This window comes from Oncorhynchus keta, chromosome 23, assembly GCF_023373465.1.
Source record: "Oncorhynchus keta strain PuntledgeMale-10-30-2019 chromosome 23, Oket_V2, whole genome shotgun sequence".
Classification (NCBI taxonomy): Eukaryota; Metazoa; Chordata; class Actinopteri; order Salmoniformes; family Salmonidae; genus Oncorhynchus; species Oncorhynchus keta.
In genome coordinates, this window is record NC_068443.1 from 10,455,070 (window position 1) to 10,469,382 (window position 14,313).

Below are 14,313 nucleotides of genomic sequence, written 5' to 3' on the forward strand. Positions count from 1 at the left end.
GTCACAAACATTTGATCTCAAATCCAAAATGCTCGAGTATAGACCAGAATTAAACGCTTTAGCGTCACTGTCCATATAAATGCGTAGGGGAGTGTATACATACAAACGGTTAAAAATTGCGCTTTGTTCAACTGTCACCCCATCAGAACACAAAATATAAGCTTGTTTAACTCCAATTTGTGTAAAACGTGTCGTTGTTTAGCCTCAACATGGTTAAAACTATACTTCTGACATGGCTGGTCAGCATCTATAGCTCTGAATTTGAGCGTGGTTAAGGATTCTAGCTTTAACTACTTTTTCATAATATCAAGTATAAATGCACTTATTATACTGTGAAACTTGAAAAGACGAGGCAGAACCAGTGATTTTTGTGGACGGAACGGTCTGTTACGCTAGTGCACAAGTCTAGGGGAGATATTTTGCAGACGGACAAACATGAGCGTTCAAGCAACCAGACGTCTGGTAAACTGGCATCTACTTTTGACTTTTTCTAAGAATTTTGTGCTGATGTAATGTAAATCTTATGATGAATTAATGGAGGTGTATATTTTTAACCGTAGTAACACTTTCACCGTTTGATAACGGGTTTGAGCAGCTATACTACATAGCTAGCTAAGTTAGCTTGATAGCTAGCATGCTTGATAGTTTGCTAGGTCAAGTAATGTATTTTGACACCACAGGTTTGAATGCCTGACCTAGTCCTTGTCTGAACAGTATGTTACGAAGTGAACCGCCGAGCTACCATTCTTTTCATTTCCAGCAACACATCTGCTACTTTACCATGTTATTTTCTGCAGGTTCTACAATGGACCCTGAGAAATGCAACCTGCCCAGTCCTGAACCTAAGAACCATCCTTGGGAGTGACAATGTACGACAACGAGGTTTCATGACATGCAGACTCCTCTGTTCCACCCACAACCAGACTAGCACCCTGCATCAACATACGGACCTGTCACAGCTCCAACTGCAGCCGGGCAGGGAGCTATCCATACGGGCTCTACTTGACATGGGCTTCACAGACACGCAGGCAGATCAACTCTTAGAGGCAGCAAACAAGGGTCGAGGGGGGCAGAGTGAACATGCCTCTTCCACACTCATGGCTCTGTTCGTCCTGGGCCTCAACCCATCTAGTGTGCTGAAAGTCCTGGAGAAGTGTCCAGAGTTGTTTTACGTAAAGGGCACTCAGCTGCAGCAACGTATGGACAACCTGAGGAGACTAGGGCTGCTTGAAGGTGAGAGGGTCAACCTGTGTTAGCACTCTATTCTCATAGAGAGGTTGTACAGTGTCATTTATCAGGTTGTACAGTGTCATTTATCATTTGATGGTCAGAGCCAGTGAATTACACTTTGCATAACTGACGTAAGTGATTGTTATTAAATATGTATGTGTTTTTTTTAAATATCTACAATATTCACAAAGGTATTGTATTAGTGGAAGCTGCTGAGGGGAGGACGGCTCATAACAATAGCTGGAATGGTATCAAACCAATGTTTTGGACTCCATTCCAGCCATTATTATGAGTCTACCTCCCCTCAGCAGCCTCCACTGCATTGGATGTGTATGTGCATAACATATTCCACCCATTTACCATGGATGCTCTCTAACCCCTGTTTGTCTCTTTACAGGAAGTCTGCAGCGGGTGGTGAGCCACTACCCCCAGATCCTGACCCTGCCTTTGAGGAGGGTGAACACAGTGGCCAGGTTCCTCAGGGAGAAGTGTGCCTTCACCGTCCAGCAGGCCACTGACATCATCAGAGACTCTCCAGCCGTGGTGCAGGATGACCTGGGACAGCTCGAATACAAGTTCCAGGTCAGAGGTCACACTCACTGAGAGTTATATGGAGAGTCTCAATCTAATATCCTTGATGAACTGCGTTCCTCTCATCCCATTCTCAAAACCCATTGGATGAGGTCAGCGCGGAGGGACTCACTCATCCAATGGATGTGGTTGATACCGTTGATATTGGGCCGGGGCAATACCATTTTCGCAATACTCGTTAGTATTGTGGCAAAGAAACAAAACACGAAGCACATTTAACTGCTTTAGGAAAACAGCCCTGATATTGAAAACAAACATCATGTTGTCATCCAGAGTCACATATATTTATTTTCCACTACCACAACCTTTATTTTCCAGGTCATCCATTAATTATTATTACCTCATATCAGTCTCATTCTGAACGTCGTTGACTTCAAATTTGCACGAACCCTAGTCTAAATGATGAGTCAGCGATACACAAATTGGCTTCATTATTTATTTACGAAATAATCACACAGAATTACATAAACAGATAATAATACATAGATAATACGTTGATTACAAACATAATGCAATGAAAAGTCCCTAGTGGACTAACCCGATATGATGGCTTGTTACACAATGAAAGGGGTGGGGAAAGAAAGAGCGGGAGGAGAGACCAAGGAATTCAACTATCGTACATACAGTTACATACAGTTGAATAATATGCTCATGGGAATGTGAATAGTTTGAACATGAACGACCGCTCATTCGAAAATAATTGCAATGTATTTATTTACGCCAAGATTCCTGTCTGTCGTCTCTGAAACCACTTGATCCGTCCGTGACGAATAGTTCGACAAATTCTATGGCTGTGTAAGTCTCTGGTTGTCCACCAGAGGTCACAGTGTCCTCAGTTGTAGTAGTAGGCTTTCTTTATTCTGGAAGTGTTTGTTAGAATGAATACATCAGACGTTCCAATGGTCGTTTGATAAGATCTTCCTGGTGTCTTTGGTCAAAGTTCTAGACTACTTTACATGCAGAGCTGCAGGCGGTGCGTGTCTTAGTCTAGTCTTCTTTACTCTTTGAGTTTCAGAGGGGTCTTGTAGTTTTAGACCATTTGTCACGTATTCAGCTCACTCTGCACGTATACTGGTCTAGCAGTTTTAAACCAATTTACACACCAGTAGCAACCTGGCAATGTACTGGTGTAATGTAAATTTCATTAGGAGTCCTTTTATGCACTTGCCTTGGAGGACGGTTCCATCATGTTGCCACAATGTTTGTGGGGTGGGGTGCTCTCTGTGATCCTCACCCAGGAGGGAAAGTCGTGACAGCAGGTTTTTAGAGTTTGGCTTCATGTTTTCAATTCTGCAGTGGTGTAAAGTACTTAAATAAAAATATTTTAAGGTAGTACTTAAGTAGTTTTTTGGGGTATCTGTACTTTACTCTATTTATATTTTTGACAACTTTTACTTCACTACATTCCTAAATAAAATGATGTACTTTTTACTCCATACATTTTTCCTGACACCCAAAAGTACTTTTACATTTTGAACACTACCAGGACAGGAAAATGGCCTAATTCACACACTTATCAACAGAAAATCCCTGGTCATCCCTACTGCCTCTCATTTGGCGGTCTCACTAAGCACATGCTTATATCTTAGTGTTGGAGCGTGCCCCTCGCTATCCGTAAATAAAATTTAAAAAACAAGATAATTACGCTGTCAGAAATGTACAATTATTTATACTTTTACTTTTGATACTGAAGTATATTTTAGCAATTATATTTACTTTTGATACTTTTAGACTTTTACTCAAGTAGTATTTCATTGGGTGACTTTCACTTTTGAGTTATTTTCTATTAAGGTATCTTTACTTTTACTCAAGTATGACAATTGGGTACTTTTTACGCCACTGCATTTTTTTTGCCATGGTAAAATACGATTCTCAATGCAAAATTCCCTATTGGTTCAGTAAAGAAATGAAAGCTCCAGCTACAAGAGAACTTCAAAAGCCTTATGCTGATCATTAAGTTATGATCATATGTTTTTAAGTATGTTGGTCCCTTATGTCAAATATTTCACACTAGTTTTCTTTGTGTTCTTACACCTTTTTTCCCCCCATCCCTCTCGGCAGTACACTTACTTCCGCATGGGGGTCAAGCAGGCGGAGATGGTGAAGTCCAAGCTGTTCCGTGTCACCCTGGAGGAAGTACGCTGCAGACACAGCTTCCTGGAGCGCAGGGGGCTGTACCAGACTCCAGACAAGAAGGGCCAGACTCTCATAGTCAACCCCAAACTCAAAGACATCCTAGCCGTCGCCGAGGACACTTACCTCGCTGACATCGCCATGGCAACACAGGAGGAGTTTAAGGTGTTTCAGAAGCTGATGGCGAGAGAATGGCAGGAGGAGGATGAGGAGCAGGAGAGGGACATGGGAGCTGACAGTGATGATGACGATGAAGAGGAAGACGAAGATGAGGAAGACATGAAAAGTGGCTATAGGCAGAGGAGAAAGAAATGAGGCTAAAGGCACCGGTGATATCTGAAACAGAATGGATATTTAAAATGATCTAGCTATTTATCACCTGAAAAAAAAAGAAATAAAGTATTTCCATTTTGATTGCTGGCCTTTGCTTGACTATTTTGACTGTTATCGAGCTGTTGTATGAACATTTGGTAATATGGTGTCTGCCATCAATGACTGTCCGCTCATTGAACAAACACACAATTGTAAAAACCCATGAACATGTTCTGTTGGGATGGCAACAACTTTCATCTCATTCTCAAAACTGCACCTGACTGCCCATTCGTTTATTTACCTGTCTAGGTATCCATGGCAACACTAGGGTAAAGTGAAGTGGCCACTTTGAGGCCAGCACCATAGTGCTCCCTGTCAGGGTTGGCCTGGCCCCAGCACCATAGTGTTCCCTGTCAGGTTTGGCCTGGCCCCAACATCATAGTGTTCCCTGTCAGGATGTGTGTCCCCAGCACCATAGTGTTCCCTGTCAGGGTTGGCCTGGCCCCAGCACCATAGTGTTCCCTGTCAGGTTTTGTCCCAGCACCATAGTGTTCCCTGTCAGGGTTGGCCCCAGCATCATAGTGTTCCCTGTCAGGGTTGGATTGTCCCCAGCACCATCGTGTTCCCTGTCAGGGTTGGTCTGTCCCCAGTACCATAGTGTTCCCTGTCAGGTTTTGTCCCAGCACCATAGTGTTCCCTGTCAGGGTTGGCCCCAGCACCATAGTGTTCTCTCAGGGTTGTGTTGTCCCCAGCACCATAGTGTTCCCTGTCAGGGTTGGCCCCAGCACCATAGTGTTCCCTGTCAGGATGTGTCCCCAGCACCATAGTGTTCCCTGTCAGGATGTGTCCCCAGCACCATAGTGTTCCCTGTCAGGATGTGGCTCCAGCACCATAGTGTTCCCTGTCAGGATGTGTCTCCAGCACCATAGTGTTCCCTGTCAGGATGTGTCCCCAGCACCATAGTGTTCCCTGTCAGGGTTGGCCCCAGTACCATAGTGTTCCCTGTCAGGATGTGTTCCCTGTCAGGATGTGTCCCCAGCACCATAGTGTTCCCTGTCAGGGTTGGCCCCAGTACCATAGTGTTCCCTGTCAGGGTTGGCCCCAGTACCATAGTGTTCCCTGTTGGCCCCAGTACCATAGTGTTCCCTGTCAGGGTTGGCCCCAGTACCATAGTGTTCCCTGTCAGGGTTGGCCCCAGCACCATAGTGTTCCCTGTCAGGGTTGGCCCCAGCACCATAGTGTTCCCTGTCAGGGTTGGCCCCCACCATAGTGTTCCCCATAGTGTTCCCTGTCAGGGTTGGCCCCAGCACCATAGTGTTCCCTGTCAGGGTTGGCCCCAGTACCATAGTGTTCCCTGTCAGGGTTGGCCCCAGTACCATAGTGTTCCCTGTCAGGGTTGGCCCCAGTACCATAGTGTTCCCTGTCAGGGTTGGCCCCAGTACCATAGTGTTCCCTGTCAGGGTTGGCCCCAGCACCATAGTGTTCCCTGTCAGGGTTGGCCCCAGTACCATAGTGTTCCCTGTCAGGGTTGGCCCCAGCACCATAGTGTTCCCTGTCAGGGTTGGCCCCAGCACCATAGTGTTCCCTGTCAGGGTTGGCCCCAGCACCATAGTGTTCCCTGTCAGGGTTGGCCCCAGCACCATAGTGTTCCCTGTCAGGGTTGGCCCCAGCACCATAGTGTTCCCTGTCAGGATGTGTCCCCAGCACCATAGTGTTCCCTGTCAGGGTTGGCCCCAGTACCATAGTGTTCCCTGTCAGGGTTGGCCCCAGTACCATAGTGTTCCCTGTCAGGGTTGGCCCCAGTACCATAGTGTTCCCTGTCAGGGTTGGCCCCAGTACCATAGTGTTCCCTGTCAGGGTTGGCCCCAGTACCATAGTGTTCCCTGTCAGGGTTGGCCCCAGGGTACCATAGTGTTCCCTGTCAGGGTTGGCCTGTCAGTACCATAGTGTTCCCTGTCAGGGTTGGCCCCAGTACCATAGTGTTCCCTGTCAGGGTTGGGTACCATAGTGTTCCCTGTCAGGGTTGGCCCCAGTACCATAGTGTTCCCTGTCAGGGTTGGCCCCAGTACCATAGTGTTCCCTGTCAGGGTTGGCCCCAGTACCATAGTGTTCCCTGTCAGTACCATAGTGTTCCCTGGTTGGCCCCAGTACCATAGTGTTCCCTGTCAGGGTTGGCCCCAGTACCATAGTGTTCCCTGTCAGGGTTGGCCCCAGCACCATAGTGTTCCCTGTCAGGGTTGGCCCCAGCACCATAGTGTTCCCTGTCAGGGTTGGCCCCAGCACCATAGTGTTCCCTGTCAGGGTTGGCCCCAGTACCATAGTGTTCCCTGTCAGGGTTGGCCCCAGTACCATAGTGTTCCCTGTCAGGGTTGGGTACCATAGTGTTCCCTGTCAGGGTTGGCCCCAGTACCATAGTGTTCCCCTAGTGTTCAGGGGTGTTCCCTGTCAGGGTTGGCCCCAGCACCATAGTGTTCCCTGTCAGGGTTGGCCCCAGCACCATAGTGTTCCCTGTCAGGGTTGGCCCCAGCACCATAGTGTTCCCTGTCAGGGTTGGCCCCAGCACCAGTGTTCCCTGTCAGGGTTGGCCCCAGCACCATAGTGTTCCCTGTCAGGGTTGGCCCCAGTACCATAGTGTTCCCTGTCAGGGTTGGCCCCAGTACCATAGTGTTCCCTGTCAGGGTTGGCCCCAGTACCATAGTGTTCCCTGTCAGGGGCCCTGTACCATAGTGTTCCCCAGTACCATAGTGTTCCCTGTCAGGGTTGGCCCCAGTTCCCTGTCAGGGTTGTCCCCAGCACCATAGTGTTCCCTGTCAGGGTTGGCCCCAGCACCATAGTGTTCCCTGTCAGGGTTGGCCCCAGTACCATAGTGTTCCCTGTCAGGGTTGGCCCCAGTACCATAGTGTTCCCTGTCAGGGTTGGCCCCAGTACCATAGTGTTCCCTGTCAGGGTTGGCCCCAGTACCATAGTGTTCCCTGTCAGGGTTGGCCCCAGTACCATAGTGTTCCCTGTCAGGGTTGGCCCCAGTACCATAGTGTTCCCTGTCAGGGTTGGCCCCAGTACCATAGTGTTCCCTGTCAGGGTTGGCCCCAGTACCATAGTGTTCCCTGTCTGGCCCCAGTCATAGTGTTCCCTGTGGTTGGCCCCAGTACCATAGTGTTCCCTGTCATAGTGTTCCCTGTCAGGGTTGGGTACCATAGTGTTCCCTGTCCTGGCCCCAGTACCATAGTGTTCCCTGTCAGGGTTGGCCCCAGTACCATAGTGTTCCCTGTCAGGGTTGGCCCCAGTACCATAGTGTTCCCTGTCAGGGTTGGCCCCAGCCCCAGTACCATAGTGTTCCCTGTCAGGGTTGGCCCCAGTACCATAGTGTTCCCTGTCAGGGTTGGCCCCAGTACCATAGTGTTCCCTGTCAGGGTTGGCCCCAGTACCATAGTGTTCCCTCAGGGTCAGTACCATAGTGGTTGGCCCCAGTACCATAGTGTTGGCCCCAGTACCATAGTGTTCCCTGTCAGGGTTGGCCCCAGTACCATAGTGTTCCCTGTCAGGTTGTTCCCCAGCACCATAGTGTTCCCTGTCAGGGTTGGCCCCAGCACCATAGTGTTCCCTGTCAGGGTGTTCCCTGTCAGGGTTGGCCCCAGCACCATAGTGTTCCCTGTCAGGGTTGGCCCCAGCACCATAGTGTTCCCTGTCAGGGTTGGCCCCAGCACCATAGTGTTCACCTGTCCCTGTCAGGGTTGGCCCCAGCACCATAGTGTTCCCTGTCAGGGCTGGCCCCAGCACCATAGTGTTCCCTGTCAGGGTTGGCCCCAGCACCATAGTGTTCCCTGTCAGGGTTGGCCCCAGTACCATAGTGTTCCCTCAGGGTCAGTACCATAGTGTTCCCTGTCAGGGTTGGCCCCAGTACCATAGTGTTCCCTGTCAGGGTTGGCCCCAGTACCATAGTGTTCCCTGTCAGGGTTGGCCCCAGTACCATAGTGTTCCCTGTCAGGGTTGACCCCAGTACCATAGTGTTCCCTGTCAGGGTTGGCCCCAGTACCATAGTGTTCCCTGTCACCATAGTGTTCCCTGTCAGGCCTGGCCCCAGTACCATAGTGTTCCCTGTCAGGTTAGCACCATAGTGTTCCCTGTCAGGCCTGGCCCCAGTACCATAGTGTTCCCTGTCAGGGTACCATAGGTGTCCCAGCACCATAGTGTTCCCTGTCAGGGTTGGCCCCAGCACCATAGTGTTCCCTGTCAGGGTTGGCCCCAGCACCATAGTGTTCCCTGTCAGGGTTGGCCCCAGCACCATAGTGTTCCCTGTCAGGGTTGGCCCCAGCACCATAGTGTTCCCTGTCAGGCCTGGCCCCAGGCAGCATATGGCGGCTTAGTCATTAGTCTGTCCCATCCGGATATGAGATCAGATGATGTCAACACCAGGAGGGCTAATGGATAAGAACACTCTGAACTGGCATGGCTTACACCTACACTGTTAGTTTAGTCCCAACTGTCTGGTTGAGAGGGGGAGAGTGATCCTATTCACTGATGATCTATGGCTGCATTTCCTTCCACAAAGTTCTTTCCCCTCCCCTATTTGACCTTGCTAAACCTTATAGGGTTTTATGGGTGAAAGCAATATGGTGGAAACTGAAAGTGGCACTGTTGACTTACACCAACCATGTTTCTCAGATCTGTGATGGGGAGTAAGGCAGGAGTGGAGGATACATAGTTTCCTGGAATGAGGCGCAGCCCGTGTCTCTGTGAAACAGCTAAGTGTCCCTGTCTTTATACATCCCTGTGTTATGTTCTATGAGTCAACAGACAGTGCATCAGGGCTGATAAGGCAAGTGGTGCAGTCAGTCAGTCGCTGGATCATTGATTTATAGAAGCATTAAGACTAATGGATGAATTCCAGCCATTACTTTGAAAATTAGGTAAGAAAATCACTTGGGACTTTTATTTATTGTTGACGGGAACTGGTTACATTAATGAAACGTTGCCTTTGGTTGATCGATACGCTTGTCGATAGGTGTGTGTCTGTAAACTTGACTGGGTTTGGTTGATCGATACGCTTGTTGATAGGTGTAGGTGTGTCTAAACTTGACTGGCTTTTACTTTTTGTGTTCATGTTCTAGACAAGGGAGAAAAGATGATACACAACATTTGTTTTGTAATGATACAGTTTATTGATTAAAACTGCATTGATAAAGAAGCTAAAGCACAAAGTCTGATGTGACAAAGTCAAAATCATAATTTATATTAATGGTTAGATCATTTATCACTAAATAATGATCAATAGAAAGGTATGAACTGATTAGCTATTTTAAATAGATTGCTATATCATTCAAAATGTATGTATTATTTTTATGACTGTCAGCTATGAGTTGAGTAATAATGGATGTTTAGCAGCCATACCACCCTGACTGCCTCTTGATCTATCTGAAGCTAAACAGGGTAGGCGCTGGATGGGAGGACAGATGATGTAGCCTAAATGAGACTGTGTTTAGGAGTAGCCATGCTGATGGTACTCTGCGCGCTGCTTTCGGGAGTGAAGGTCATGGCGTATTGCTGTGCTGACACACTAACGGTGGTGGAAACTACCTTGTTAATTAACATAGTAACTCTGTATTTAGACACCAAAGTTCACAGACATGGCTGTGATTATGACACTGTGGTTTCGAATTTGAATTCATGCGAGATTAATATTGTCGCTCATTTAAATATCTTGTGTAAATTGCAAAGCAGATGACATCTGAGAGAGAAGGAGGGAGTGCAGATGACATCTACACTCTGCCGGAGGGAGGGAGGGAGGGAGTGCAGATGACATCTACACTCTGCCTGAGAGAGGGAGGGAGGGAGTGCAGATGACATCTACACTCTGCCTGAGAGAGGGAGGGAGGGAGGGCAGATGACATCTACGCTCTGCCTGAGAGAGGGAGGGAGGGAGGGAGTGCAGATGACATCTACGCTCTGCCTGAGAGGGAGGGGAGGGAGGGAGTGCAGATGACATCTACGCTCTGCCTGAGAGAGAGAGGAGGGAGGGTGCAGATGACATCTACGCTCTGCCTGAGAGGGAGGGAGGGAGGGAGTGCAGATGACATCTACGCTCTGCCTGAGAGAGGGAGGGAGGGAGGCAGATGACATCTACGCTCTGCCTGAGAGAGGAGAGAGAGGGAGGGAGGGAGGTGCAGATGACATCTACACTCTGCCTGAGAGAGAGAGAGAGAGAGAGAGGGAGGGAGGGAGGGAGGGGTGCAGATGACATCTACACTCTGCCTGAGAGAGAGGGAGGGGGAGGGGGAGTGCAGATGACATCTACACTCTGCCTGAGGGAGAGTGAGAGAGAGGGAGGGAGGGAGGGAGTGCAGATGACATCTACACTCTGCCTGAGAGAGAGAGGGGGAGGGAGGGAGGCAGATGACATCTACACTCTGCCTGAGAGAGGGAGGGAGGGAGTGCAGATGACATCTACACTCTGCCTGAGAGAGAGAGAGAGAGGAGGAGGGAGGGAGTGCAGATGACATCTACACTCTGCCTGAGAGAGGGGAGGAGAGGGAGAGGGAGGGAGGGAGGGAGGGAGGGAGGGAGGGAGGGAGGGAGGGCAGATGACATCTACGCTCTGCCTGAGAGAGAGAGAGAGAGAGAGAGGAGAGAGGGAGGGGAGGGAGTGCAGATGACATCTACACTCTGCCTGAGAGAGGGAGGGAGGGAGTGAGATGACAGGGAGGGAGGGAGGGAGGGAGTGCAGATGACATCTACGCTCTGCCTGAGAGAGAGGGAGGGAGTGCAGATGACATCTACATCTCTGCCTGAGAGAGGGAGAGGAGGGAGTGCAGATGACATCTACGCTCTGCCTGAGAGAGAGAGGGAGGGAGCAGATGACATCTTCTGCCTGAGAAGAGAGGAGGAGTGCAGATGACATCTACGCTCTGCCTGCAGAGACATCTACGCTCTGCCTGAGAGAGGGAGGGAGTGCAGAGACATCTATGAGTGCATGAGATACGCTCTGCCTGAGAGAGAGAGGGAGGGAGTGCAGATGACATCTACGCTCTGCCTGAGAGAGGGAGGGAGGGAGGGCAGATGACATCTACACTCTGCCTGAGAGAGAGAGGGAGGGAGGGAGTGCAGATGACATCTACACTCTGCCTGAGAGAGAGAGAGAGGGAGGGAGTGCAGATGACTTTCCATTGAAATAATATTAGCTATCTGCTATATTGAAGAATGTTTATCTAATAACTTCAAATAAACTAGTTTGCTGAAGCCTCTCCATCACAGTACCTGTGTCCATATAATGCAGAGATAAACTCCTTCAGATGAACACCACTGTTTGTTTTAATCAGTCTGTTAATTAAGGTCCACGCTGACAGTCATATAGAGGGTCAAATGGGTTTGAAATCTCTCCGTCTTACTGTAATATAACATCTAGGCTTTCCTAGACAGCCGAAAATAATGAGATTAAGCATATGTTTGTATTTGATTTAACCTTTATTTAACTAGGCAAGTCAGTTAACAGAAAATTCTTATTTACAATTAATGCCAAGGAACAGTGCTTGTTCAGGGGCAGAACAACAGATTTTTACCTTGTCAGCTCGGTGGATTCGAACTAGCAACCTTTAGGATATCTAGATACATCAATTGTATACCCTTCATAATAAAATGTATTAGTTTCTAAATCACTGGTAAAAAGCTAGGCCATCTCTAACGTTAAATTACGTTTTTACCATTGTTTCAGTCCATCTGATTTCCCACAGAAAGAAAGGACCATCTTTAGGAACCTGTCCACAGAGTTACAATACTGTCTGTTTTAATCCACAGGTAGGCGCAAGAGGAAAAAACAGAAAGGACCACCTTCACTTCAGATGCCCTTTCCAGGGCCGTATTCACTTGGCACCAAACGGAGGAGAACGAACTGAAACAGAGAGAGGGACGACCTGATCTTGTCCATTAAGTAACGCTTGTTTTCGTTCTCCATTGGAAAACGTTTTGCTACACTGTGCAGTAATGAATACGACCCAGCATCTAACCACACAGTTCCAGATGGTCCTATCAGAGAACATGGCAGCCATGGCCAACAGTTCACACCAGTGGTATGACAGTCTGCAGCGCTGGCACCTGGAGCTCTTCCTGATCCCCGCCTCCCTCCTCACCCTGGCCACCCTGCTGGCCAACCCCATCCTCCTGGCCTGCATCCTCTTCTCCCGTTCCCTGCGCCAGGAGACCCGCTACCTCCTCCTGGCCAACACCCTGGCCGCAGACATGCTCTTCCTCTCCCTCAACCTTGTCACTGTAGTCTGTAATACTTTGGGGGTAGCCATGCTGAGGGTACTCTGTGAGCTGGTTTCGGCAGTGACCGCTGCGGCATATTGCTGCGCTGTGCTGACCGTCACACTAAAGGTGGTGGATACATACGTGGCGGTACGTTGGCCCCTCCACTACCACGACCTGCTCCCCCCGGCCCGTACCCAAAAGATCCTAGTCGGGGTCTGGCTGTTAGCCGCCATGTACCCCCTCTCCCTGGTCATCGTCATGGAGGTGATGGAGGACAACGCCCCACAGAGGTCAGAGGTGTGTCTCATTCTCATCTCCATAGGCAAGATGGGCAGCGAGATGATGGTAGGCGTTCACATCTACTTCACCATGGGAGCCGTTGTCTGCACCCTGCTCATCCTGTATTGTTACGGCCGTCTCTACTGGGTCACCAAGACCCAGGGCATCTGGCAGAGCCGCTACTCCCGAGCCCGGGTCACCCTCTTGGCCCACGGGGTTCTGCTCCTGCTCTACTTCAGCCCGGGCCTGGTCTTCACTGTGGAGCTGGTTCTGTACCAGCGCCAGGAGGTCAGCCAGGATGTCCGCGTGTGGATTAACACTGTCAATATGTGCATGCTGATGCTACTGCCCAGGGCCTGTGCTCCCTACCTGTATGGTCTGTGGTATAGGGATATCTCTGATACTCTGCTGGCGGTGCTGCACCGACACAGGAGGCTTAGTCAGGTCACTGTGGCCTAGAAATAAAGACCCACACACTCTCACAATCCCATGAAGAGAAATGAGCGGGCCGAGGGTTTGTTTAACAGATACTCTTGTGAGAGTGCCCAGCCTAAAGCATTGGTCCACAAATATTTTTACTTAACGAAGCCCACTATGTTCTCTTGTGACCCACGGTTTGCCATGTGCACAATCATTCTCCAACCCCAAAGCTGCCTTGAAAAGACCATCACTTTTTAAGAGAAAAACAACATTAATTGCTTAACTTTTTAACCTTTTTTCATTTAATTGGTACTATTGCCAAGCTATTTCTCTGTCTTAGCCGATAACACTAGCCCTTCGCTATTCCATGTGTCAATGCAGATACAGTGAGCTCAAAGTATTGGGACAGTGACACATTTTGTTGTTGTTTTGGCTCTGTACTCCAGAACTTTGGATATGAAATAACACAATGACTATGAAGTTAAAGTGCAGACTGTCAACTTTAATTTGGGAGTATTTTCATCCATACTGGGTGAGCCGTTTAAAATTACAGCACTTTTTATACATAGTCCCCCTTTAGGGGACCAATAGTATTGGGACAAATTCACTTATGTGTATTAAAGTAGTCCAAAGTTGAGTATTTGGTCCCATATTCACAGCACGCAATTATTACATCAAACTTGTGACATCACTTTGGTTGGATGCATTTGCAGTTTGTTTTGGTTGTGTTTCAGATTATTTTGTGCCCAATAGAAATGAATGGTAAATCATGTATTGTGTCCTTTTGGAGTCACTTTTATTGTAAATAAGAATACAGTATGTTTATAAACACTTATACATTAATGTGGATGCTACCATGGTTACGGATAATCCTGAATGAATCCTGAATAATGATGAGTGAAAATGTTTCAGAAGCACAAATATCATTTCCCCCCTAAATAAAATGCAAACCTCCCCTGTTATTTTTAATGGAGAGAGATTAGCATGTCTTGGGGCCATGATGTTTGTTTCATATGTTTGTGATTGTTCTGGAATGTCCGTCCTAATATCTCCCCAAATAATGAAAGGTCATTGGCAGGTTCAGCGCCTCTTATTTCCGCATACCAT

General features: G+C 48.4%; 2 protein-coding genes across 2 annotated transcripts; both read left to right on the forward strand.

Moving 5' to 3' along the window:
- Window positions 1–316: 316 nt before the first annotated feature.
- Window positions 317–4,368, forward strand: mterf4 (mitochondrial transcription termination factor 4). Its single transcript, XM_035799384.2, has 4 exons — window positions 317–462; window positions 798–1,233; window positions 1,628–1,812; window positions 3,883–4,368. The coding sequence occupies exons 1-4, from the start codon at window positions 436–438 to the stop codon at window positions 4,267–4,269; spliced, it is 1,035 nt and encodes a 344-aa protein (XP_035655277.1). The 5' UTR covers window positions 317–435; the 3' UTR covers window positions 4,270–4,368.
- Window positions 4,369–12,240: 7,872 nt separating this feature from the next.
- On the forward strand, window positions 12,241–13,245 carry LOC118402483 (probable G-protein coupled receptor 148). The gene has a single exon (XM_035800709.1). It carries the CDS (start codon window positions 12,241–12,243, stop codon window positions 13,243–13,245), a length of 1,005 nt encoding a protein of 334 aa, XP_035656602.1.
- The last annotated feature ends 1,068 nt before the right edge of the window (window positions 13,246–14,313 follow it).

Coding starts and splice junctions, on each gene's coding strand:
- LOC118402483 (XM_035800709.1), top strand. CDS start 12,241: ATGAATACGACCCAGCATCTAACCACACAGTTCCAGATGGTCCTATCA.
- mterf4 (XM_035799384.2), top strand. CDS start 436: ATGAGCGTTCAAGCAACCAGACGTCTG. Junction 463..797: donor TTCAAGCAACCAGACGTCTG/GTAAACTGGCAT, acceptor TATTTTCTGCAG/GTTCTACAATGGACCCTGAG. Junction 1,234..1,627: donor GAGACTAGGGCTGCTTGAAG/GTGAGAGGGTCA, acceptor GTCTCTTTACAG/GAAGTCTGCAGCGGGTGGTG.